At 43.1% G+C, this 27608-nt stretch overlaps 1 protein-coding gene across 2 annotated transcripts in view; it reads right to left on the reverse strand.

Annotated features, from left to right (window-relative positions):
- LOC129814847 (protein phosphatase 1 regulatory inhibitor subunit 16B-like) overlaps window positions 1–27608 on the reverse strand; it is a 134568-nt gene that overhangs the window by 89547 nt on the left and 17413 nt on the right. Inside the window, exon 2 of one of the 2 annotated variants that reach the window (XM_055867936.1) lies at window positions 7045–7450. In XM_055867936.1, coding sequence (XP_055723911.1) covers window positions 7045–7309 — 265 coding nt within the window. In that variant the 5' untranslated portion in view covers window positions 7310–7450. Of the gene's footprint in view, window positions 1–7044; window positions 7454–27608 lie in introns of both variants that reach the window. The other variant, XM_055867935.1, reaches the window with a different exon arrangement.

Below are 27608 nucleotides of genomic sequence, written 5' to 3' on the forward strand. Positions count from 1 at the left end.
CAATTTCCCTGACATGGAGTCAGATTTCAGAAATTTTGGCCCCTGATCTGGAGTCAGTTAAAAGGGCACTGTTATTGCTATGAGTATACGGACACTGCTTACGTCTTCCCCTGGATGCCTTTACGTGATGACGATTTGAATGGGGTCGATTGCGCGTTCACAGGCACTATAAATTAAAAAACCCTGTAGGTAGGAGCTCCTTTGCAGCTGCGTAATGCGCGTGGAGGACATCGACCTGCTATTTTTCCAAGCATTAGTTCAGCCTGTTATATTTCTCCGGTCATGTTTTTACTCGTTATAGGAGTTAACAACATCATAAGGTAGTTAATTTAAAGCGTTTTATAGCAATTTATATCCGTTTAGTGCGATTTTGGGACATTTATTTCTGAAACGCTGTGAATAGCTGGGCACGCTTCCAGTTCATCCCGAACGCAGTTGGCATTTCCACATGGCAAGAGGACAGCTTTCCACCAAAAGACGATTAGACCCAAGAAAGGATCCTTTGCCCAAGATACTGATGGAAGAACAGCTCAAAGTAGGAACAATTTATTATGATAAATCGTGTTTCTGTCGAAAAATGTTAGTGGCTTAGGACGCCATGTTTTTTGACGTAGCTTCGCTTGGCGCAAACTGTATTGAAAAGTAAGGATAATTTAAAAAATGTAATTCCGCGATTGTATTAAGAATTAAATTGTCTATCAATCCCTGTCCACCCTATATTTTTTTGTCACGTTTATGAGTATTTATGTATAAGAGTAGATCACTGTCTAATATGGCGCACGGACATTTTCTCACCAGCTGGGCTACATTTCACATTGTCTAACCATGATTTTGGTGGCTAAATATGCACTTTTTCGAACAAACTGTATATGCATGTTGTAATGTGATGTTACAGGGGTGTCATCTGAAGAATTCTGAGAAGGTTAGTGAAAAAAATACTATATTTTGGCGATGTTGACGTTATCGCTCACTTTGGCTAAAATCAATGCTGGGCTGCTATGTGCTATGTGCTATGCTAATATAACGATTTATTGTGTTTTCGCTGTAAGACACTTAGAAAATCTGAAATATTGTCTGTATTCACAGGATCTGTGTCTTTCGATTAGTGTATGCTGTGTATTTTTACGAAATGTTTGATGATTAGTAGTTAGGTAAACACGTTGCTCATTGTAATTATTCTAGTCCATTTGTGACGGTGGGTGCAATTGTAAACTATGCCATCTACCTGAAATATGCACATTTTTTAACAAAACCTATCCCATACCATAAATATGTTATCAGACTGTCATCTGATGAGTTTTTTTCTTGGTTAGGGGCTATAAATATCTTAGTTTAGCCGAATTGGTGATAGCTACTGGTGTTGGTGGACAAATAAAAGATGGTGGATTATGCTAATGTGTTTTTAGGTAATAGATGTACATCTTTACATATTGTGTCTTCCCTGTAAAACATTTTAAAAATCGGACATGTTGGCTGGATTCACAAGATCTGTGTCTTTCATTAGCTGTATTGGACTTTAATGTGTGAAAGTTAAATATTTTAAAAAAATATTTTTTTTTGAATTTCGCGGCTCTGCCTTTTCAGTGGGGGTGGGGGGGGAGTGCCGCTAGCGGCACCCTCATCCTAGACAGGTTAATATAGTTGCTTCAGAGTTCATTTTGGTATTTCAACCTGCGTGTCCTGATCGCGTCTGGTCTGGGTGGACAAAAATCAACATGCGCGCCCGGTCTAGTCAGCTTGTAACAGGCAAACTGCCTTTCCACTCTTCGCTGTCTTTCCAGAGCGCAGATCTACACGAATCACGTAGGTTCCCTATTTTGGATTCAAAATGGCGAATTTCGTCAAAAGGTGACTAGTTTGGATCCCTGCAAAATACCTCTCAAAAAGAGCTTTGCCTGTTTTCACATACTTCACTTTAACGGTCCTCCTCTCTTGTAATGTAATGTAACGATGGTGATATGAGAGACATGGAGAGAAGAGGTGGCGAACCAACCGAGCAAAGTCACAGTGTCCAAATGGATCTGGGATCCAGAAGGTCTTTTTAAAACATCACTTAGAGGCTTTTTACACACTGCTAGTTAGATGTAAACAGAGCTGTGCTTAGTGCAGTGGGTGTTGCCACCGTCACGTGAGCTTGTGGACGCAGCAGGGGAGACAGGAACCACAGAGAGGAGACAAAAAGTTAAAATAGCTGGCTGGAGCTTTTCCTCCACAATATTCATCTCAGGATTTTCAGGGCGGTGTTAAAACGTGGATATACTGTATCTTTGATGGCCACGTCTGTTTCGTCTCCTGTCTAATTCCCCTCAACATGTAGCCCTGTCACATGACGAGGCTGTAAAGAGACATCGAAAAAGCTAAATCAGTCCCTCCCCGATATCAACACAGAATAGCCATTAGTCCCAGACACAGCAGGTTCAGAGCAATTTCACAGCCTTCACGTGGCATCGCTGGGAGCTAGACAAGCTCTCAGGGCCTCAGCTCTCATGACTATTGCCTGGAGTGTAAATGGTCAACAGACAGGAAGCACCTCATCCGCAGCTTCAATGGGGACCGAGTTAGTACAACGTGTAACCTTGACAGGGACGGTTCTGGTCTGAACTGTAACGGACATAGGAAGCGTCATGGCAACCCATGGATAAGCAGTAGAAAAGAGGACGGTCCACACATTTGGAAAAAGAGTTGTGTTTGACTTCATTATATGAGAACACACACCACAAAACTGTACAGTATGTTCACATTACTGAGTGTGACTGACTACAGGGTAAATGGGGTGATGCTGTGGTTGAATCAGACACAGAGAATATCCCTGCAGTACACTGAAAACCAAACATTAAGCCAAAGTTCAAACAATCGTCAAAGCAATCTCATTACTGTAGCGAGGCTATGTAGGGTCTGTGGCTACTGGCCAGGCCCTCTAGCTCTCTGCACTCTATAGCTAGGCTATGTAGGGTCTGTGGCTACTGGCCAGGCCCTCTAGCTCTCTGCACTCTATAGCTAGGCTATGTAGGGTCTGTGGCTACTGGCCAGGCCCTCTAGCTCTCTGCACTCTATAGCTAGGCTATGTAGGGTCTGTGGCTACTGGCCAGGCCCTCTAGCTCTCTGCACTCTATAGCTAGGCTATGTAGGGTCTGTGGCTACTGGCCAGGCCCTCTAGCTCTCTGCACTCTATAGCCAGGCTATGTAGGGTCTGTGGCTACTGGCCAGGCCCTCTAGCTCTCTGCACTCTATAGCTAGGCTAAGCACTAAGTAATCACCCTCAAGTCCCATTTACTCATGTAAGTGATTACTCATTATGGGGGATTTTTTTTTTTTTGACTTTATTAGCATCTTCGCTCTCTCGCTTTCTCTCCTTCTCCCTGCCCTAGTCTGTCGATTCCTTTGCCTTTTTCTCCCTCCCCCTCCGTCCGTCCCCCCCTCTCTTTTTACCGACAACCCTCTGCTTGCTCTCGCTCTCCCTCCCTGTCAGTGAGTAGCAGTTTAGGAGCAGAGCAGAGGGACTGAGCCCAGATTAAGAGAACCCGACAATCCTCAGTTAGCCAGCTGCCACAGAGACCGATTGACTGGGTCTCACTCTGTCACGCCACACACACACTGTTTTCACTATAGTCAACCAACACATACACACCATACATCTGTTTTTAAATAATAATTGTAGTAATGATAAGGCTTCGCTGTACCATCAGTTCCCGAGCACAGATTTGTTAACGTCATGCTTGCACCATTAATAAAAGTGAAAACTTTCTAACCCAAACAGTTTAAAAGATCTGACCCATAGTACCTGCAAAAAGTGTTTTATTTATTTGTGTCACGGGTTGGGGGGGGGGGGGGGGGGGGGGGCGCATTTTACATTCATAAACCGTGTCGCGGGCCCGTCTAAAAACTACTTACGAGGCGTAAAACAAACGCAGCGTGCAACATTTCCAGAGAGCAGAAACAAAAGGAAAAGGGATAGCTTTTTCAGGAGATCAATGATCACAGCACTGAATGAATGAGAAACGTCTTGCATGTCGTCACCCACACACACTTCACGCTCTTAGACTGTGTACAATTTGCAATGCATCTCAATAGGAGATCGGTTTCTACATTATGTTAAAGCAGCACTAATATTTCAAATCCCTTTTTCGTCTCAATGACAGGTATTTCAAATCAACATTTTAGATTTTTTAATAGTACACCACACCGCAGTACACCACACGGCAGCACGAGCACTGCAATACAACACACCACACACACAACAGCTCAGCCCACAGGCAATCTGAATATGCTCAGGAGAAGTCCAGCTCGACTGTAATCATATTTAAAATGACATCCATGTGTAACTGTTGTGAGTTTGTTTATTTGTGCACAAGACTAGAAGGGACACAATTAAGTGGTAGCCTGGCAAGCAGCCCACTGACCTCACAAGTTGTGGATTATAAAGGACAACGAATCAAACCGCTTTTAGTCCAGTTCTACAAACCACCAGTTCTCTATTTCTGGAACCATGAAAAGTGTACTGTTTTAATCCGGAATAAAACCATACATTAAAAAAGATTATATCATGCATTTGTCATGACCTCTTTCCAATCAGGCCTGATTCCAAATCAACACAATTACCTACAAATACAGATTTTTACTTTTTAAATTCATCTTGATTTGGACTATACAATGCCTTTCGGTAAGTATTCATACCCCTTGATTGTTCCCCCACATTTTTTTACAGCATTGTTCTAAAATAAATATATATATTTTATTATTATCCTCAGCAATCTACACACAATACCCCATCATGACAAAACCAGAAATACCTTATTTACATCACTTTTCAGCCCTTTTGCGATGAGACTCGAAATTGAGCTCAGGTGCATCCTGTTTCCATTGATCATCCTTGAGATGTTTCTACAACTTGACTGGAGTCCACCTGTGGTAAATTCAATTGATTAGACATGATTTGGAAAGGCACACACCTGTCTATATAAGGTCCCACAGCTGACAGTGCATGTCAGAGCAAAAACCAAGCCATGAGGTCGAAGGAATTGTCCGTAGAACTCTGAGACAGGATTGTGTCGAGGCACAGATCTGGGGAAGGGTACCAAAAAAAATGTCTGCAGCATTGAAGGTCCCCAAGAATAAAGTGGCCTCCATCATTCTTAAAATGGAAGTTAGGAACCATCAAGACTATTCCTAGAGCTGGCCGCCGGCCAAACTGAGCATTCGGGGGAGAAGGGCCTTGGTCAGGGAGGTGACCAAGAATCTGATGGTCACTCTGACAGACCTCTAAAGTTCCTCTGTGGAGATGGGAAAACCTTCCAGAAAGACAACAATCTCTGCAGGACTCCACCAATCAGGCCTTTATGGTAGCGTGTCCAGACGGAAGCCACTCCTCAGTAAAAGGCACATGACAGCCCGCTTGGAGTTTGCCATGAGACCAGAGAAACAAGATTCTCTGGTCTGATGAAACCAATATTGAACTCTTTAGACTGAATGCCAAGTGTCACGTCTGGAGGAAACCTGGCGCCATCCCTATGGTGGAGCATGGTGGTGGCAGCATCATGCTGTGGGGATGTTTTTCAGCACCAGGGACTGGGAGACTAGTAAGGATCGAGGGAAAGATGAATGGAGAAAAGTGCTGAGATCCTTGATTAAAACCTGGTCCAGAGCACTCAGGACCTCAGACCAGGGAGAAGGTTCACCTTCCAACAGAACAACGACCCTAAGCACACAGCCAAGACAACGCAGGAGTGGCTTCGGGACAATCTCTGAATGTCCTTGAATGGACCAGCCAGAGCCTGGACTTGAACCCGATCGAACATCTCTGGAGAGACCTGAAAATAGCTGTGTGGCAACATGCCCCATCTAACCTGACAGAGCTTGAGAGGATCTGCAGAGAAAAAAAAAGAAAGGAAAAAAATGGGAGAAACTCCCCAGATACAGGTGTGCCAAGTTTGTAGCGTTGTACCCAAGAAGAATCGATCCTGTAATCGCTGCCAAAGGTTCTTCAACAAAGTATTGAGTAAATGGTCTGAATACTTATGTAAATGTATTTCCGTTATTTATTTATTTTATAAAATGAGCAAAAATGTCTAAACCTGTTTTTGCTTTGTCATTATGCAGTATTGTGTGTAGATTGGTGCAAAAAAAATCATTTGAATCCATTTCAGAATAAGGCAGTAACGTAACAAAATGTGAAAAAAGGCAAGGGGTCCGAATACTTTGCAAAGGCACTGTATACAATCTAACAAAACATTCCGGAACAGAAATATCCCATGTGTTCCAATGCCTCTACATTCAAAATGCATCACAGCTAGAACACTAAATGTGAATATATATATATGTATGACTGAAAAATCATTCACGCTAATGTGCAGCATACATGACAAAAAAAAACACAATTTCCCTCCTCCACAGTCCAAATATAGAAAGTGCCTCGGGCCGTTTTAATGCCAACTGAAGGTCGACTATATATTTTTTCCTCATTTGAAGATACAGAAGGCCGTTATCAGTTAACATAAAGCTACAGAACATCGGATGAAACATTCAACCGGTAGCCTATGTGCTTTCATGTCACCATAGTTTATTGACTGAAAGGACAGAACAGCAGCACCAGCTTGGTAGAATCTGTAGTTACACCTAAAAGGCAGACTCTGGTCAAATGTAGTGCACTATACAGGAAATAGGGTGCCATTTTGGATGTAATCGGTTAGTCACAGAAAGTCGTCAACACTTCCTGAACAACTGGGCAGTATTACTCATTAACTAAATAAAAATGTTGCAGCATCGTACCGGCTGGGTTTCATCTGTAGTTTGACAACGACATCTATTCAAATCTAATGATGGAGCCTGGTATGATTTGGTTGGTGTGGAATAAGCACTTTTTAAGAGTTACTGTAGAGAGGAAAATACGATATAATCCAAATCCTGCTTTTTACTACATCACCCCATCAGGACACAACTAATAGTTTCTCCTTGGTCCTGTCTTTTTCATTACTGTTTGGGGTGCTCTGATGGTGAAATGATCTGTATGCGTGTACATGCTTGTGTGTGTGTGTCCTTTCCTCCTACCTTCGTCAGGGTCGTTCCGTGCCGAGGCCTCTAATAGCGCCACATTAGCTGCAAACGACACATGTCGTTTGGCCTCCATGTCTGCGGCATGATTGGTGTTCCTCTTCTTGTCCGCCTTGCGCTTCTTGGTCTGCATCTCCTTCTCATAGACTGCCCACCTCTTCAGCTGCTGCGTGCGGCGCTTCTGGGCGGCCCTTAGTCGCTCCAGGCTAGGCACCTTATCTAGCTGCTGCAGCTCATTCAGAAGCTCCAGGTGGTTGGCCATGGTGGGGACAGGTGTGACCAGGGCTCAAAGGGGGACCAGGGGTTGGAGACTGGTACTAGCGTGGTGGGCTGCACCTTCGGCTGTAGTAGCCAACTCCCATCATCATCATCCTCACCACCAGGACAGTTGTGACTAGACCACCTGCTGGGGAGACAAAGAGAGATAGATGACATTAGTACAAACGAGAATGCTTTCCTGAGCTCCGTAACCCATGAACTTGGAACTAAGAGACTTTTCCAAGAATATGAACCCCGGAGGCTAAAAATACATTGTGGAAGTAAATGCATACTAGCCACTTTTCAAATTACAGCTGTTGAATGTCTGGGCTTAAGAAAATACTTAACAGTATACAGTAGTACTCGTAGCTTGGTAAATGCCACAACGACTTCGCTATTCCTTGTTGTTTCAGCAGGCTTAATGCCCGTCTGTTATCTTGTTTCCTTTGATTTGAGTGTCCTTCCCTCAACGGTAATCTGTTACATCATACTGTAGTGCACACTCACTAGACAGTACCCACTCCACCTCACCAGAGAGAGTACCCACCTCACCAGAGAGAGTACCCACCTCACCAGAGAGAGTACCCACCTCACCAGAGAGAGTACCCACCTCACCAGAGAGAGTACCCACCTCACCAGAGAGAGTACCCACCTCACCAGAGAGAGTACCCACCTCACCAGAGAGAGTACCCACCTCACCAGAGAGAGTACCCACCTCACCAGAGAGAGTACCCACCTCACCAGAGAGAGTACCCACCTCTCTAGAGAGCGTACCCACCTCACTCCCTACTGTAGTACACACTCGTCCCAGTCCCAAGACAGGCAGTCAACAACACTAGTTAATGGGCACAAAAATACAGACACTACCTACATTACACTACTAGTGTTCAAACATTCAAAATTAACAATTTCTTCTTACTGTATATAAAGAGTACCAAAACAAACATCCAGAAAAAATGCAAATAAAATCTTTGTCAGGTGTTTACACGACCACGTTTTGCCAAAAACTCTTAAATATTTAAAGAAAGAATGGGGTGTCAGCTATGACATGGCATCTTGAGTTTGAGAATATATTGAGAATTGAGAATATATATTTTGGTTATTGAATTACAGTATGTATGTAAAGTGAATTTACACCCGGTAACGAAATGACATCATGAGTCCCTGATCTGAGAAATGCATAATTATGGATATGAATGTCATTCTCCTCATGTTTCAGAGATCTGGTAATCACAGCGCAGCACAGCAGAGCACAGTACAATACAGCCGAGTAGGGTCGAGTGTAGTTCAGTTCAGTACAATATACCGTGTTATTAAAACTTGTGAAACATACGTCGATGATAGCTTTGAGAATCGGTCCAGTTCGGTCCGTCTGTAGACGTTCACATCAAGTTTCAAAATACTTCTCAACATCCATGGACGTCCGGTGCTCAGCGGGTGAGGATGCTGGTTCAAGTAAATAGAAAGTAAGAGGGCTCATGGGTAAGTGTCAGTAAGAGCTGGGAGAGGGGAAATTAACTGGAGAGGGGGAGAGAGGAGGAGGGGTTGTCCAGACTCACTGTTTTAACACTCTTGGTTTGACCACCAGAAATAAACTGTTATATGCCAGTGGAAGTGAGGACAGTAGCATGTGGCCCAACTGTGGTTTATGACTATTATCATTTCCCATCGCAGCCAATTCCGTTGCAATAATTCCGTCTCAGATTTTTTGTTAATTCTGTTAATTTAGGCAACGGAATTACGAGTTTTAATTTCATAAACAAAATTGATATCAGTAAAATCCCTATAATTAATTGACGTCTACCTTTTCTTGTTACGTCTGTGAACTTGCGTTTATCCTTCCTCCTCACATGGGGGGAAGAAATTAGAAAGTATATTGAAGATATGTGTGTTTTTAGTAACGTAATTACAAGGCAAAGTTTTTAAACATACAGAAGGCAAATCATTTCTCCAAAACTAAATATAATTGTTGGATGGGGTCTTTATGTCAACATTGTGTTTTGATGTATTTCTGATACCTTAAGACTTTCTGGGAGATGTTTTCTAAAATACCTCTTTTCCCTAGGTTTATCTAGAAAGCAAAGCCTTTACTTGATGCCTCATTTCTAAGATGGAGAATGGTTGAAAAATTGATTTCTATGCCTTCAATTCCCAAAAGTATCAACTCTTAGCTTTCATTTGACACCCAATTTGATATGCACCTATGAACTTCACATGTTGGTACTCATGGGTCCTTTTTGATGGAAATACCCAGAAACCCTTTGGTTTTGTAGTAACCAGCTCTGTGTTAAGTAGACTTACAAATAACCAGCCTCAGACTTCCGGCTGCTGCAAGCTCTCAACAACAAACCAATAAATGACGCGTCTAACTAAAGCAACTGGCGCATAACAGAGAATAGATGTGCCTCAATACATCAAAAGATGGGGAAGTTTGTTTACTTATTATTTCCTCTGTTCAATGCGATTTCGTCTGAACTTTCCATTTGTGAGCAAAATCATACCCTAACCATTGTTCATTTCTCTGGTACACCGTTGAAACCAGACGACTGTCAGACGTCAGCCTCAGTACATTCATTAGACTCCGGTAACCACATCCTGCCCTGAACCCTACTCATCCCACAGTATGTCTCACTCCCTCACTGACTATTCACCCACAACACACTATCAGTCAGGTGGGATGGTCGTGACTGTCAATTCAACTCAGAAGCCGATCTTGCGCGCACTGGCCACGAATACTTGATGAACAGTCTGTCACGAGAGGCGGGCTGCTATAATAGAAAATGGCACACATGGTCAAAACGTCATCGTCATCGGATAGACTACCTATCCTCAAAGGCTATACAATATCTGCATGGGAAATCATACCGAGGCACGGACTTGGACATCCTCCAACTAGCCATGGTGTGACAGTGCAAGGGGTCTACGCTGTCTAGGTGGTCGGGCGTAAGCAATGACTCAAAAGGCACAAGAGGCACAAGGGACAGGAGCGCAGTGCAAACAAAATAGGCTTTTATTAAGAAAAAGCCAATTCAACCCTGGCCCTTTCAGAGCTCTACAGGGTCAGACTTCTAAAACGTTAAAAACAGAAGCATGAAGTCGACAGGACTAGTCAAAAGCTCAAAAAGCTCCAAATCCTTGCGGTCGTACTCACACCTCACGTGACGGTGCACTCTCCAAAACACTCTCTCCTTGAAGTCGTTGGGCAATTAGAGTGCCGCCATACCCTCTTTTAAGGAACAGTGCTCAGCTGGAGGTCCATTCCCCTAGCAACCATTCCTCATGCTGGCTATACTTGACCCTGCTGTACCACAAGTGGGGATTCAATCTAGTTAGTATCATCTCTCATAGAGGCCAAACACAAATCTGTAAATTAAGAGGCCTATATTTGCCACAGTCCAGGACAGAGATCTACTAAGGAGTTGGTCACACGAAGTTTCCATCTAGAAAACAGCCCCCGTTCAAGCCGCTACTGCACAGAACACTTCTGTACACACACTGAAACCCGTGCAACCAACCTAAGCTCTCTCACAACACGGACAGGAAGAGGGCTGCAACCCCAATTCCTCTCTACTGTCATCTTGTGCGTGCAAGGCCAGTAGCAACGAACTTCAGAGAGAGAAAGACCAGTGTATGCGCGCACTCTCTAAAAGCAGGCAGGTGTACTTCCTCCAACCATCCTTTCTCAAACCCGACGACTGTGCTTTGCCAGATAGGAGGTCAGTGGAGACGAGGGAAACATCGCAAGCAAACACAAAATCACCTGTAGGAGGCGCCTTCAACTGTTCGGCAGCAAACGCACGATGGGCCAAACAGACAACGGGGCTAGCAGAAACATGGTCCCACCTCACACGAGACCTCTCGGTATCTACGACCCTATTTTCTGTCAGAATGTCATAGCCGTGTGTAACAGTGTCATACAGTACAGTAGCTATGTGTAGGCATAACTGTGTCAGAGGTATGTGCACTGTTTGTAGTCGGTCTCGTCTCCCGCCTCACAATATTCTCCACAAAATTGTATTACAGTCATGACGCTAGTTAGCGAGTTGCCGCCTTAGCACGAATCAAAATGTGCTGCCACAATTCTACACAATATGAATTATGAGTGTGGATAAGTGCTCAACAGCTTAAATGACAAACCATTTTGGAAGATAATTAACACAGTCGGACATGGTTCCATGTCTTGGCTTGTCAATCACTTTTCAATAACCATCAAATGAAAAAGCCTGAAATCAAGTGGTGCTGTTGTCTTTGTGCCAACCTTTAAAAAAAAACACATTCACCGGTTTTTCTTTAAGTGACGAGGGAGAACCGGAACAGAAGGTGTTCATTTTACAGCGCAGTGGGTTTTAACCCGTGACGTCAAACTGGGAAATAGAAACGCACCGACGCAGTTCAATCTGTGCTAGATTTCTATATTTTAAAAATGGCACAGAAGAAAGTCCCAATGGATATGGCCACTGGGGTGTGCGTGGACGTGTTTTACTATACTTGTGAATACCAGAAGTCCTCACAAGAATAGTAAACCAACTAAAATCCAGAGACTTGTAAAAAAAAGGTTATTTTAGGGTTAGGAGTTAAGGTTAGGGAAAATGGGATTTTTTTCATGAGAATCAATTATTGGTCCCCAAAAAGTCCTCACAAGTATAGTAAGACACAGCTGTGTGTGTGTGTGTGTGTGTGTGTGTGTGTGTGTGTGTATGTGTGTGTGTGTGTGTGTGTGTGTTCTCAACTGGGCCTTTCAACGGATTTCCCCTCAAGTGGTTTTTAACTGTTCTACCACAGGGGAAAATCATGTAGATGCATAACGCAGTAACTAACACACACACAGCTGTGAGTTTCCTCTTAAGGATGTTAAACAAGGCCTGAAACACGTCTTGTGAAGTTGGCTGGAGGTATTAGCAGGCGAAGCGGGCAGTAAAGTGAATTAGCGTCTCTCATGCTGTGAGACAAATAAGAAAATGTCCACTGTTTGTTCTGCTCAGTCTGAACGCTAAATAGCGTCAACACAGGGGATGAGGGCCTGCCTCTGATCAAATCACAGGGAGCGTAATCACATTACCTACAGTGATCCTCACGACACATAGAAACCTGCTGTACTGTAGCCAACTGCTGCTGCCAGTCATACACCCTTCTGTTTCTCCTTGCCCTGTATACAACTAGAAGGTGATTGTGTGTGCACATTCTACAAACATCAGAGAAATGGTTCCGGAGAGTTTTAAACTTTTAACCCAGAATTCTGATCTCAAACAGAGGACCGTTTGGGCTTACCCGGTCATTGGTCAGGACGGTCCAATCAAATCACAGATTTAAAGCCAGAACAGATCGGATAAGACCAATAAGGCAGCAGATTTCAGAGTTAGCAGAATTGGCTCACAAGAAAAGCAGATTATTTAAATGAATCTGTTTAATCTCATGTTTGTCACATATTCAAATGAGAGATGCTTTCAAATATTAATGTCAAAATATTACAAACTGGGCTATCTGGACACTGACAGTTTTTTGTCCTGCAGGGTCATTGTGGTCCACTCTTACTAATCACCACTGCTAGGCTAGTACAAGTCCACTCCTACTGTACTGAGCAGCACATGTAGTGGTCCAACTACCTGCCGTCTGTCCTCCTCTCTAATATCTGTTACGCGGTCGACAGACTCCACGGAGACGGACGATTCGGAGCGCAACAAAGTACGCGAACGTCAGTTCACGGCACACACTCGGCGGCTCCTTGTAAAACGAAGTCCTGCCTACGTCGCTCGCAGCAGATTTTTTGCGCAGCTCCAAATCCGGGACTGTATGGAGAGTTCATCGGGATGCCGTGGGGGCAGTGTTGTGTGGGCAACGAAGATGCGCTGCTTGGTTCCTTGATCCGATATACATAGGTTATGCATCAGAGTAGCATTTTGAATTCATAACCAAATATAATCTCAGCGACTATTTAAACAATAAACAAAACATTGTAGCCTTATTAGAATCCCCTCAAAAAGGTATTTTGTTGAGAAACATTAACTACGTGAAGCGGAAAAGGTGTTTATCCCCTCAGTGATATGACGACATTCTATTTTTAGCTGATATCGGAGGAAATTGAGATAATGCTATAGGTTACATAGGCAAGTATAAGAATATTTGCCAGGGCATATTATATGCAAGTATAAATCTGATTATTGCACATGCAGATGTGGGAACCTAAAAAGGCGAGCTAGCTTGCTAAGTTTTTAGCCAGACTAAAGCCAGTTAGCTACTACTCGCAAGGGAAGATGACAGTGACTCCTCCTTGCTTTCACCACAACTGAGAAAACAAAAGAAAGCTGCTATCGCCCCCTTGTGAATGGTAGTCTAGGAAACACAGACTGGAGAGGGTATCGCGTTACCAAAAGGTGACTGCCGCTCCAAAGCACTAGATCTTTGCCTTCCCACTCACCAAGTGCCCTTTTGAGTGATGGTAAACAAAGAAAAAAAAAGAAGTGTCCTCTCAATGTCAACTGCGTTTATTTTCAGGAAACTTAACATGTGTAAATATTTGTATGAACATAACAAGATTGAACAGCTGAGACATAAACACTGAACAGACATGTGACTAACAGAAATTGAATAATGGGTCCCTGAACAAAAAGGAGGGGTTAAAATCAAAAGTAACAGTCAGTATCTCGTGTGGCCACCAACAGCATTAAGTACTGCAACTATTCTCCTCCTCACGGACTGCACCAGATTTGCCAGTTCTTGCTGTGAGATGTTACCCCACTCTTCCACCAAGGCACCTGCAAGTTCCCGGACATTTCTGGGGGGAAATGGCCCAAGCCCTCCGATCCAACAGGTCCCAGACGTGCTCAATGGGATTGAGATCCGGGCTCTTCGCTGGCCATGGCAGAACACTGACATTCCTGTCTTGCAGGAAATCACGCACAGAACGAGCAGTGTGGCTGGTGGCATTGTCATGCTAGAGGGTCATGTCAGGATGAGCCTGCAGGAAGGGTACCACATGAGGGAGGAGGATGTCGTCCCTGTAACGCACAGTGTTGAGATTCCCTGCAATGACAACAAGCTCAGTCCGATGATGCTGTGACACACCGCTCTAGACCATGACGGACCCTCCACCTCCAAATCGATCCCCCTCCAGAGTACAGGCCTCGGTGTAACGCTCCATCCTTTGACGATAAACACAAATCTGAGCATCAACCCTGGTGAGACAAAACCGCGACATGTCAGTGAAGATAACTTTTTGCCAGTCCTGTATGGTCCAGCGACGGTGGGTTTGTGCCCATAGGCGACGCTGTTGCCGGTGATGACCTGCCTTACAACAGGCCTACAAGCCCTCAGTCCAGCCTCTCTCAGCCTATTGCGGACAGTCGGAGCACTGATGGAGGGATTGTTCGTTCCTGTGTAACTCGGGCAGTTGTTGTTGCCATCCTATACCTGTCCCGCAGGTGTGATGTTCGGATGTACTGATCCTGTGCAGGTGTTGTTACACGTGGTCTGCCACTGCGAGGACGATCAGCTGTCCGTCCTGTCTCCCTGTAGCGCTGTCTTAGGTGTCTCACAGTGCGGACATCGCAATTGATTGCCCTGGCCACATCTGCAGTCTGCATGCCCAAGGCACATTCACGCAGAGGAGTAGGGACCCTGGGCATCTTTCTTTTGGTGTTTTTTAGAGTCAGTAGAAAGGCCTCTTTAGTGTTTCATAACCGTGACCTTAATTGCCTAAGCTGTTCGTGTCTTAACGACCGTTCCACAGGTGCATGTTCATTAATTGTTTATGGTTCATTGAACAAGCATTGGAAACAGAGTTTAAACCCTTTACAATTGAATATTTGTGAAGTATATATTTTTACGAATTATCTTTGAAAGACAGGGTCCTGAAAAAGGGATGTTTCTTTTTTTGCTGAGTTTATATACTAAAAAATAACTATAATGTTTTTTTGTATACAGTTTTTGCCGTTGTTCTGAACCCATTGCCCCCAAGTCGGCCTGACATCAAGTCCGCCACCCCCCACCCCCCACCCCTACCTCGTCCATTGATCTGCCCTGTACAGAGCTCGCTTAAGCCCGGTTGGGCCTTTTTTCCCCTGGCTGCCCAGTACGGAGATTGCAAGTGCCTGGTATCCAAACATGCATGGCTTGAGATGCGGTCACCGGTCATGTGTATGTAGCAAGCTACCTAGTTTAATTATCAACAATACTGCCACAGCAGCATATCTTTGTATATACATAGTATATGTTGTTCAGCTATATATCTTTTTTTCAATAGTTAACAGACTTGCCTATTTAAATTAAGGTTAAGAAAAAATTCTTATTTACAATGACGGCCTAACCCGGCCAAACCCGGACGACGCTGGGCCAATTGTGCGCCGCCCTATGGGAATCCTGATCACGGCCGGTTGTGATACCCGTGTTTGAACCCGGGTCTGTAGTGACGCTTCTAGCACTGCGATGCAGTGCCTTAGACCGCTGCGCCACTCGGTCACTTGAGAACATCATCAGTACTCTGTCCGGTTAGCTAACACGCGCAGCAGAGAGAAAGACAGAGAGGAGAGGTTGCATCTAAGACGATCTGACCCAACTGCCATTAACACAGGTAGTCTAGACTCTAGCTGAACACCATATACTAAAACATCCACACAAGCTACTAGCCAGCCATCATATCATCAGTTAGAAGATGAACATTAATATTATGAAATTATTATAAGAGCATTGAAGATAAATTGGTAAAGAGAAAAAAATGGATAACTAGCAGATTTACAATCAACACCAATGATCAGCTAACAGCCTCCTCTCTTTTTCTGATGTCTTCAGGAAGCACTGTGACAGGCTTGCTTACCATTTGTGATGAGTGGGAGTGTTGTTGCAGAAATACATAGGCTCACGCTTAAACATTTTTTATTCTCTACAGAGGCAGTTCGTATGTTATGAATTTCGAGATGAATTATTATGCCGGGCGGGTACCCTTTTTTTCATTTTGAGCACCTGCCCCCTGAAAGGTCTGTGCACCGCCCTGGCTGGATCCCTGTCATCACCTTCTCTCTGCCAACACATCAACAGATCAACAGTGTGGCCATCTTATTAAAATCACACAGATCAGTAGTGCATGCCCGACCCATGGCCATCCTATTTCCCACGCCGCTCATGGGATGACCATCCGATCATCCTATATATATATATATATATATCACACAGATTGACACCCCCCCCCCCCCCCCCCCCCCCGCCCGCCCGCCACAGCTCTCACTCTCCATGTTCCCACCTGACAGAAATCAATAAACCTAAAATGGATGAGAGGCCATGATTGGGACAAATACGATGTGACTACACAAGAGCTGAGAGAAAGAGAGCTGCACCGGGACGTGGCTGAGATACGGTTTTTAAAAAAACATGCTTTTAGCATCACATAGTGGAGTTAAGAAAAAAAGACATTTGCACCCCCAAATATTAATCCAAGTTAATCATTAGTTTGACTGCCCGTAAACTTCGACTAAAGAAAGTTGCACAGTCAGGTCTACTTTTTGGGTGTATTACGAAGTCAGCACCTACACGTCACTGAGAGGCAATTGCAAAAATAAGAAAGTGGGAGGGGCTATGGGTCCCGACCCCATCAATCATGGGGTTTTTCCTGGGCGACAGCGGAGGGTAAATTGCAGACTGTAGTAGGGTAGAGCCGGTGCCACTGCCAGCTGTGCAGTGAGGGGACACAGCATTGTATTATAAATAGTTCCAGTCAAGAGTTGCAAGGGTTCTCTCTCTCGCTCTCTCCTCCTCTTCCTCCTCCTCCTCTCTTTCCTTGTTCAATGCATATCTGTCAGAGGCAGGGGGAAAGAGGCAGAGTGACAACCACTTTTCAGTGGCAGGCGCACACGCGCTAGGGTTGGGGAATATTACGATAGTATCGTCTAAAATCGACGATGTTTTGTATTTGAATCTACTTCATTCAATGCTGGACACCTACTGGAACACAGCTTCTTTTTTTTTTTTTACATTAAATGATAAATACAGATCGACTTAATGGTGTTCTCGAAACACTATTGAAATAATAATTAGAAATGATTATGTCAGATTGATCAAATGTAGTCAGGTACTCATGTTTCGACTCAATTAGGGACTCCCGAGTGGCGCAGCGGTCTAAGGCTCTGCATCTCAGTATAAGAGGCGTCACTACAGTCCCTGGTTCAAATCCAGGCTGAATCGCATCCAGCCGTGATTGGGAGTCCCATAGGGCGGCGCACAATTGGTCCGGGTTTGGCCTTTATTATAATTCAGAATGTGTTCTTACTGTAACTGACTTGCCTAGTTAAATACAAGTACTGTACCTCCAAAATGAATCAATGTTGACCCCTTACTAGCTCACTTTGCTGGAAGCTACTTTATTAAGGAAAAATGTACTTGCTATGACTGTGATATGTGATTGTCCCATAAAGCTATCTTAAGAAGTCGCTCTGGTAAGTGTTGACTAAAGGACTAAAATGTAAAAGTAAATTGTGTCAGTTCTAGCTCTTTGAGTTGCATTCATCCCAACTACTGATTTAACACTCAAGTTCTATTTCCAATTTAAAAAAAAGCTCATCCATGAACTTCTCTGCCAGTTCTTAAAGGTAGCAGTCGTTAAAGTCAAGTGCGCTAAACAATGACATCCTCAGTAACGGTTACAAAAGCTTTGTAGTCTTCGACCAAACAATTTGGTCAGTTCATTTCTACATGAACGAATCTGGTGCACATCATTTTCCACCGAGTTAAGTAAAGAGATAACTACATTCCCGCCATGAAGCATGAATTGATCGTGTAACATAATGAGATGGCGCAAAACGCAAGTGCTGTCCTTGTCGATGGTGCGGACATTTAGCGTCAGGTAGCCTAGCGGTTAAGAGTGTTGGGCCAGTAACTGAAAGGTTGCTGGATCAAAGCCAGTTAACCGCCGGCAACAACTGCTCCCAGGGTGCCGAGGACGTTGATTAAGGCAGCCCCAATGTCCAGTCAGAACTCTCCCTCTCATCGTTTTATGCACACTTTATAACAGAGTTCCATCTCAAAAACTGGTTTGAATAGCCTAAAAACTTAAGGTAGCCAGGCGCCTAATAACGACAGAGAACAAACAATATCAATGGCCTATAGAGAAATTGAATCGCGCGTTTAAATCGAGAGAGATAAGAGTGCAAGAGTGCACGAGAGGGAGAGAGCACGCGCACGAGAGAAATTACAACCATTCGACCACAAATAACAAAATTCGAACAAATAAATATCCAATATATACATTGGCAAATCCAATTCAATTACAAACTTCATTGTAAATAGAGATATCAAATTAGCACGACAACCTAGTGAAAAAAAGGATTACCAACGTACAAACTCTGTGACCATAGCCTGGCAATAGAGACAGGCTATATTTCTTCTCTCTAAGGTCAGAGAAGAAAGACTTTGTAAGCACTGTGGGTCGGGTGAAGTAGAGAATGAGCGTCACTTCCTACTCCACTGCTCGAAATGACTCAACCAAAAGTACTTATCTCTTGAAATTTAAATAAAGAATAGCAGGATTTCTTGAACTGCCTGGCGAGGAGAAAATCTGTAGATTCTTAGAAGAAAACGTAGAGACAGTAGATCTCGCTGCAGATTATGTCCTGGCCTGTCATAATATAAGAGAGACAATAGATCCCCCACCATGTCATACACAAGAGCCCTTGTACATTTAATATCCTCTCTGCAAAAAAAAGATTTGTTGTTGGGACTTAACAAAATGGCCGCCTAAAGTCGGCAAGACGTTGCGTCATGGTCCCATGGATGTCCTCGGGAATATCACCGGGACGTCCTGGGAACGAGACAAATGTCCCCCAAAAGAACGTTCCCGTCGGACCATTACACAACGCTCTTAGAACGTTCTCAGAACGTCAGTGGGATAACGTCACACCGGAACCCTTAAGGGACCTAATGGGAACGTCGCCGAATGTCCTCAGGACCTCCCGTTTGCCAATTGTCGCTGTTTGTTTGATTTTTATGTGTATTATTATCCATGTATAATTGTTTTTGTTGATATACACTAGTATTATTGCTTCTCAAACATATTGTTCATTTTTGTAATACTTCTTACACATTGCTCTTTCAACAGTGGCAACCACCCATTCATGCCAATAAGCATTTATTGAATTAAACTAAATTGAGAGAGTGAAAGAGAGATGGAGAAAGTGAGAGAGGCCAAGAGACTGTGGACATGACAGCTTTGAAAACACACAATGGCCCTCAGTCAGTGGCGGTTGGTGCCGTTTAAGATGAGGGAGGACCATTTTTTTTTTTATGAGAATGGCCGAATTTCTATTACATCTTATTGATGACTGGCATTCATATTCCATTGACCCAGCTCAATGTAGGCTACTACATGATACAAACATTTTCCCTATACCCAATATGATGTTGCTATAAACTAGCCTACAAAAATAAACATTTACAACATAGGTGCACAGGTGGAGATATTTTTTGTAATCAAAGTGACAGACATTGACACCTTCAATACTTCCTTGCACACTATTGCCTGTCTCTAGCTGATCTAAGGTGTAATCATTAGTCCAACCGTTACAAACAAGAGTTTCCGATGGACAAATGAATGTATGTTTATCCCGTTTCGTTCCATTTGCTTCCGTTTAAGAAATATTTTGAATACACCCCTGATCACCCGCACACACGGTTCAATTTTAAATTGCAGCCATATACAAACAGCACGATCACTTTTCTCATTGCATAATTACTTCTCGTATCTACGTGCTCTCCTCCTCTCACATTTCCCCTTTGCTTCTGGACTTCATTGCACAACACAACAGCAGTCTGTGACCAAGCAACAAAAAAAACTTCCCAAGCCAAACCTTCATACCATAACCGCTACACACATTTTTTATTTTATCCGCTACACACAACCTACATCGTTGTCACCATATTAGCTAACGTCATAGTCAACATAGCTACTAGAACTAACACGTTAACAATTACACCGGTGGGCCCGGTGGCAATACATTTATACAACCAGAGCTTACCTTGACTTGGAAGAGCTCCAGTGTTGGATAGCCATTTTCAGCTAGCTAACATAGCATCCCTCACCATTTGAGGCGAGTATTTAAGTAGCTAGTTGAATTCCCTGGCTAAGTAAAAAATAATAATAATAATAATAATTAAATATAGCCAAATTAGCTGTCCTCCGGCTGCACCATGGTGCTACCACAGAGAGTGCTGTTAAGGATATTGCAAAACTGTGTGTTTTAAATCATTATTTGCTGACGTTAATATATATCTCACTTCTCCTTCATTTTTGGGGAAACTAATTTGTTCAAAACTGTTCAACTATTGTCTCTGAGTCAACTACTCACCCCATTTTATGCACTGCAGTACTAGATAGCTGTATCTTATGCTTTCAGTACTAGATTAATCCGCTGATCCTTTTATTGGGTGGACAACAGGTCAGTTCATGCTGTAAGGGCTCTGATAGGTTGGAGGGCGTAAGTCTATGGAAGGAGGCGAGAACCACGACTGTCCTAGGTTTTGTATCGAAGTCGATGTACACCGAGGAGGACGGAAACTAGCTGTCCTCCGGCTGCACCATGGTGCTACCACAGAGAGTGCTGTTAAGGATATTGCAAAACTGTGTGTTTTAAATCATTATTTGCTGACGTTAATATAGTTAGTACTGTTAGTCTTAAGATTAAACGGTTTCACTATTTTTATGAAATTCACTAAGGAGGATGGTCCTCCCCTTCCTCAATGTCTGTGTTAGTGCAGCTGAGAGGGGTAGGACACCCCTTAGCCCACCCAGCCCAGGTGGTATGTTCCAGGCCTCTGCCTGGGTCTGCCTAGCTAGGTCTGTTCTTTCTCCAGGTCCCACTGATTCATGTAAATCACCACCTAACACCAGTCGGAGAAACTGATATTCTCTCTCAGATTAGTGTGATACCCTGTTAAAACCATGTATTAGAAGCATTACATTTTACTACGGAGTATATTTAGTAATCGTATTGCATCAAACACTTATTTTACTTTCATGTTTAAACTTCAAAGAAACAACCCGTCAATCATTTAAGATCACATTTGGTTGAATTCTTTAATGTGCTGTTCATGTGAAATGGGTGACCTGATTTGGTTTAGCCAATGAGAAGCCATGTTAAGTTTTACATTTAAATTTTTTTACATTTTAGTCATTTAGCAGACGCTCTTATCCAGAGCGACTTACAGTAGAGTGCATACATTTTTATTACATTTTTTACATACCGAGACAAGGATATCCCTACCGGCCAAACCCTCCCTAACCCCTAACCCGGACGACGCTATGCCAATTGTGTGTCGCCCCACGGACCTCCCGGTTGCGGCCGGCTGCGACAGAGCCTGGGCGTGAACCCAGAGACTCTGGTGGCGCAGCTAGCACTGCGATGCAGTGCCCTAGACCACTGCGCCACCCGGGAGACTGTTTTGAGGCTATCACATGAACTGGGTTAGCTGTTGCACGGGACTTTAGGGCTCGAACGGGTGATTCTGTACATGAGAAGAGGGCGACGGACACTTGTTGTTGAGCTTAAAAATGTTCATATCTTTAAAGGTTACAAATTGCATTTAGCAACAAAAAAAAGACTGTTGCATGATGCCTCTCTACCAGACAAACTCACTGCCTTTTATGTACACTTCGACAAAAACAACACAGAGCCATGCGTGAGGGCCCCCGCTCATCCGGAAGATTGGGTGATCTCTCTCCCCGAGGCCGAGGTTTTTAAGCGGGTCAATAGTCTTCAGGCAGCAGTGTCAGATGGTATTCCACAGCGGGTCTTCGGGGCATGCGGAGACCAGCTGGCAGGCGTTTTCACTGACATTTTCAGCCTCTCCCTATCCAAGTCTCTAATCACCATGTTTCAATCTGACTTCCACAAATCCTATCCCCAAAAACAGCCTACAGGGAGGAAGTCAGAGACCTGGCAGTATGGTGCCAGGACAACAACAACAGCCTCTCCCTCAACATTAGCAAGACCAAGGAGCTGATAGGTGGACTTCAGGAAACGGGGGCGGGTGCACACCCACGTGCATGGGTCAAGAGTTTCAAGTTCCTCGGTGTCTACATCACCGAGCACTTATCATGATCCTCTCACACCAGCACAGTTGTGAAGAAGGCACAGTAGTGCCTCATCTCCATCAGGAGGCTGAAATGTTCTTTATTTCTTTATTTTTTACCTCAGATTATTTTTGTAAATACTTTTACACTTTTTTTCTTAAAACTGTATTGTTGGTTAGGGCCTTGTAAGTAAGCATTCCACTGTAAAAGGTCTACACCTGCTGTATTTGGCGCATCTAACAAATCAAATGTGATTATTAGGCATGGCCTCTAACTTTCACATCTGCTCCATCCTTTACTGGTTGTACCACCTACAGAGGGAGGTGCGGAGGTGCCCCCGCATCACTGGGGGCAAGCTCCCTGCCACCCAGGACGTACATGCCAGGCGGTGTCTGAGAATTATTTTTGTTGCCAAAATTACTCCAGCCGGAGTCATGGACCGTTCTCCATTCTCCCGCCTGGCAGACGGTACCGGTGCGTCAAGGCTCAGACCAACAGAATCCTAAACAGCTTCAATACCCTGGCCATAAGACTTAAATGGCTAACAACTACTGCTCCAACACACACCTACGCTGCTAAAATGATTATTGATTAGATGTGTTGGTACCACTACTCTGCTGTTCATTGATTATTGACTGCCATTACCATTAATTCCTATCTATTTTATCCTGCTACTGGTCACTACTACTCCTGTTCACATGTACAGAACATTAGGAACACCTTCATAATATGGAGTTGTTACCCCCCTTTAGCCCTCAGAACAGCCTTAATTCTTCAGGGCATGGACTCTACAAGGTGTCGAAAGCGTTCCACAGGGATGCTGGCCCATGTTGACTCCAATGCTTCCCACAGTTGTGTCAAGTTGGCTGGATGTCCTTTCGGTGGCGGACAATTCTTGATACACACGGGAAACTGTTAAGTGTGAAAAACCCAGCAGGGTTGCACTTATTGACACACTAAAACCGGTGCGCCTGGCACCTATTACCATACACCGTCCAAAAGGCACTTAAATCCAAAATCCTTCTTTAAAAAATCTGTTTCCTCCCCTTCATCTACACTGATTGAAGTGGATTTAACAGATGCCATCCATAAGGGATTATAGCTTTCACCTGGATTCACCTGGTCAGCATATGTCATGGAAAGAGCAGGTGATCCTAATTAGTATATATCTATTTATGCTGCTACTGCTCACTGTTACTATTGTTTACTTGCATCTATTACCACTAGTATATTACCATAAGTATTTATACACAGTATTCCTACTACCAGTCCTTTTCCAGCCCTATTTACATGTACAGTCACCTACCACACCTACAATGTCACTGTTGCGCACACACTTTCATGCTAGGCTTGGGTGATATACCGTATATACCCTATGCTGGGGTATTTGGAAAAAGCCACCGGATGGTTTTTCAATACCGTCAAAACTATTTAGTTGAAAAAATGTTACACATTTGAATATTTGCAGCAACTTAGGTAAATACTACTTTTTCCACTTTGTTACATTACAGCCGTATTCCAAAACTGATTAAATAAAAGTTCCCTCATCAATTTACTCTAAATACGCCATAATGACAAAGCGAAAATCGGGAGAGAAGAACCCGATGGTCACTCTGACAGAGCTCCAGAGTTCCTCTGTGGAGATGCGAGAACCTTACAGAAGGACAACCATCTCTGCAACACTCCACCAATCAGGCCTTCATGGTAGAGTGGACAGACAGAAGCCACTCCTCAGTAAAAGGCACATTACAGCCAGCTTGTATGTATGTATACAAAAAAATACATGTTTAATGTTTTTGCTTTGTCATGGGGTATTGTGTGTAGATTGAAGTTTTATAATAAAGGCTGCAACATAACAGAATGTGGAAAAAGTCAAGGGATCTGAATACTTCCCGAATGCACTACCTGCTGTCAACTTGTGCAATATGTTAGGAGACCCAAAAAGATTGCGTTCTTCATTTCACATGTCATGTAATTTTTCATTATGACGCTTACCGGTAGTCCCCAGTCACGTGGTGTTTGTTTAAAACACACAACAATGAGACCAGAGCCTTGTGAATCACTCTGTCGTGCAGCATGCGCCAGGTGATCTAATTACAGTATGGTATTCACAGCTACATTTTTTGCCAGCTAGACATCTTATAACTATTAAATTAACTCTCTAAAATGTATTAAATGCTCTGCAGTTGTGCATCTGGTTTGCTAATTTAGTAGCTTGTTAGCTATCTAGGTCGGTGGTTGGCTTCCTCCAAAATCAATCAAACAATGTAGAATGTGTGTAGCGGTTAGCAGTTATGGTATGAAGGTTTGGCTTGGATTATTTATTTTTTTACCTGGTCACAGACAGCTGTTGTGTTGTGCACTCAAGTCCACAAGCGAAGGGAAAGGGCGAGAGGAGGAGAGTGCGTCGATGCGAGAATGAATCATACCATGAGCAAAGTGATGAGGATGTTTGTATGTGGCTGCTATGAAAGTGAACCATGTGCGGGTGTGCGGGTGATCAAAAGGTCTATTTTTCCGCTGATTCTGTTGAAAAACATTTTCTTAAAAATGGAAGCAAACGGAACAAAAAGGGGATAAAACTACCTGAATTTGTCCAATAGAAACTCTTGTTTGCACTAATGATTACACCCTATGTCAGCTAGATGCAGGCAAGAATGTGCAAGGAGGTTTTGAACGTGTCACTGTGTTGTCACCTTGATTACTCCAATTTGTCTCTCAACCTGTGCACCTACGTTATAAACTTTTATTCGTAGGCTAGGTTGTAGCAGCCTCATGCTGGGTATAGAGAAAAGTTGAGTATCATGTAGTAGCCTAAACTTATTGATGATGTTACATTGAACTGGGTGAATGGAATATTAATGACAGTCATCCAATATGTTGTAATAGAAATAAGGTCATGCTCATAATTTTAAAAAAATCCTCCCTAATCTTAAACAGCACCAACCCCCACTGGTATCAAGGTAATATGCACACGGGCAATTCCATGGCAACGGAATTACGCTGGCACTCAGATTTCTCACTATAAAATACACGCCAAAACAAACACCATTGATTTCAAAGTTTATATCTGTATGAATAATTTACACAGAAAGTGACAAAAATGCATTTACGCGAAGAACAGTGCAGATGTAAGGTCTGGTAACAGAATGATGGTCAATTTATTTGGCCAAGTTTTCCAAAAACAATGTTAAATATCTACTCCAAATTAAGATTTAAAGATGTCTGCAGACAGAATGGGGTGTCAGCTATGATATAAACAATTGATTGCAATCTGATAAGTGAACAAAGTTCAAGGGACACCGCAAGATTAAGATTTAGGTCATTTATAGCTTGCGACCTAAATCCTGAACTCCTGCAGTAGCCCTTTAACTTTGCAATCAATGGTTTTTGTTTGACAGACATTTTAAAGTGAAAAGTCTAAGCATCATTCGGTTCGTGGAAATTCCCCTATACAGAAATGCATAATTATGAATGTCATTCTCTTCATGGTGATGTATCCTGAATAGATAAACAAATGTAGAAACATGTAGTATCATCCTTTGCATGTTCGGGTATTAATCTACACGCTGGCTATTATTCTAATGAGCTACGCACCCAACCAAGACCAAATCTAACAAACATTTCTGTTTCACAAGTTTGGACATCACAGCAAAGAAGAGTACAGCAAAAAACTGTACAGTAGAGTTCAGTACGGTAAAGTACTCGCACACTTGATGTTGTCTAAGACCCCTTTCCATCCGTTTGTCAAGAAATCAAAGCCTTTCCTTATTCCCAATTTGTAGGATTAAAAATGGTCAATTTTTTTTAAATATATGGCTTGATTTCACCTAAGAAAAACAGAATCGTAGCTTTCATTTAACACCAAATTTGATGTGCTCCACTGACCTTCACATGTTAGTGCTCATGGGGCATTTTACATGTACAGTAAATGCTAGGGCAGGGCGATATGGTCAAAATATGAATATGTATTTTTTATGTTTTTGAATAACAAAAGTTCCACACGTGAACGAGCGTCGTCAGCTCATGGCACTCTGCCAGAGCCCTGACTCATTCCCCTCTCATTCGCCCCCACTTCACAGTAGAAGCATCAAACAAGGTTCTAAAGACTATTGAATTAGGAAGTGCAACATGACCAATATCCCACTGTATCTTCAATAGGGAATGAGTTGAAAAACAACAAACCTCAGATTTCCCACTTCCTGGTTGGATTTCTTCTCAGGTTTTTGCCTGCCATATGAATTCTGTTATACTCACAGACATCATTTAAACAGTTTTAGAAACTTTCAAGTGTTTTCTATCCAAATATACTAATAATATACATATTTTAGCTTCTGGGACTGAGTAGCAGGCAGTTTACTCTGGGTACCTTATTCATTCAAGCTACGCAATACTGCCCCCAGCCATAAGAAGTTAACTAGTAAATAGTAGCCTACAGCAAAGTGTGTTTAAATCATTTCTAACTTGTTAACAATTTCTGCTAGTTCGTGTTTGCTACCATGTGGGTTTTAGCTTGCTTGAGCCTGTTAACTGAAGAGTTAATTCAGTTTCATTTTAAAACATTTAGATTAAACAACTCCTTTGTAAGATAACGGCTTAACTATTTATCTGTACATGGAATTGTATCTGGGTTTTTTTAAACATTTTTCTTCTAATCTTTACAGGAAAATGCCACGGCACTTTCTGATGTGTAAAGACATTTCACTGCAGCTAACGTAGAAGGAAAAGCTGTGTACATTTGCAAATACTGTGCCAAATCATATGTGAAGAACACAACAAAGATGTAGAATCATCTGGCCAAGGGCATAAAGTTCCTTCAGCTCGCACAACAAGCAACCTCTGACAAAAGTCCCTCTACTTCTATTTTTCGGTGAAAATGATGAATCAGACACCTTATCAATAGCAACAGCTCATGGTCCTCCTGGAATCAGAAGTTTTTTTGACTAATTGGAGGAACGTAGTCAGAGAAATGCTGATGAATGACTTGCTCGAGCTGTGTATGCAACTGGTTCACCTCTGATGCTCACAGGCAATGTGTATTGGAAGAGATTTCTGAATGTTCTTTGCACAGCATACGTTCTTCCAACCAGACATGATTTATCTACTCATTTGCTGGATGCAGAGATCAACAGAGTTCAAGTGAAGGCCAAGCAAATCATAGAGAAAGCAGACTGTATTGCAATCTCTGATGGGTGGTCTAAAGTTTGTGGGCAAGAAATAATCACAAAGTATAACTACATCACCTCCACCCCTC

The sequence above is a fragment of the Salvelinus fontinalis genome, chromosome 18, assembly GCF_029448725.1.
Source record: "Salvelinus fontinalis isolate EN_2023a chromosome 18, ASM2944872v1, whole genome shotgun sequence".
Taxonomy (NCBI): Eukaryota; Metazoa; Chordata; class Actinopteri; order Salmoniformes; family Salmonidae; genus Salvelinus; species Salvelinus fontinalis.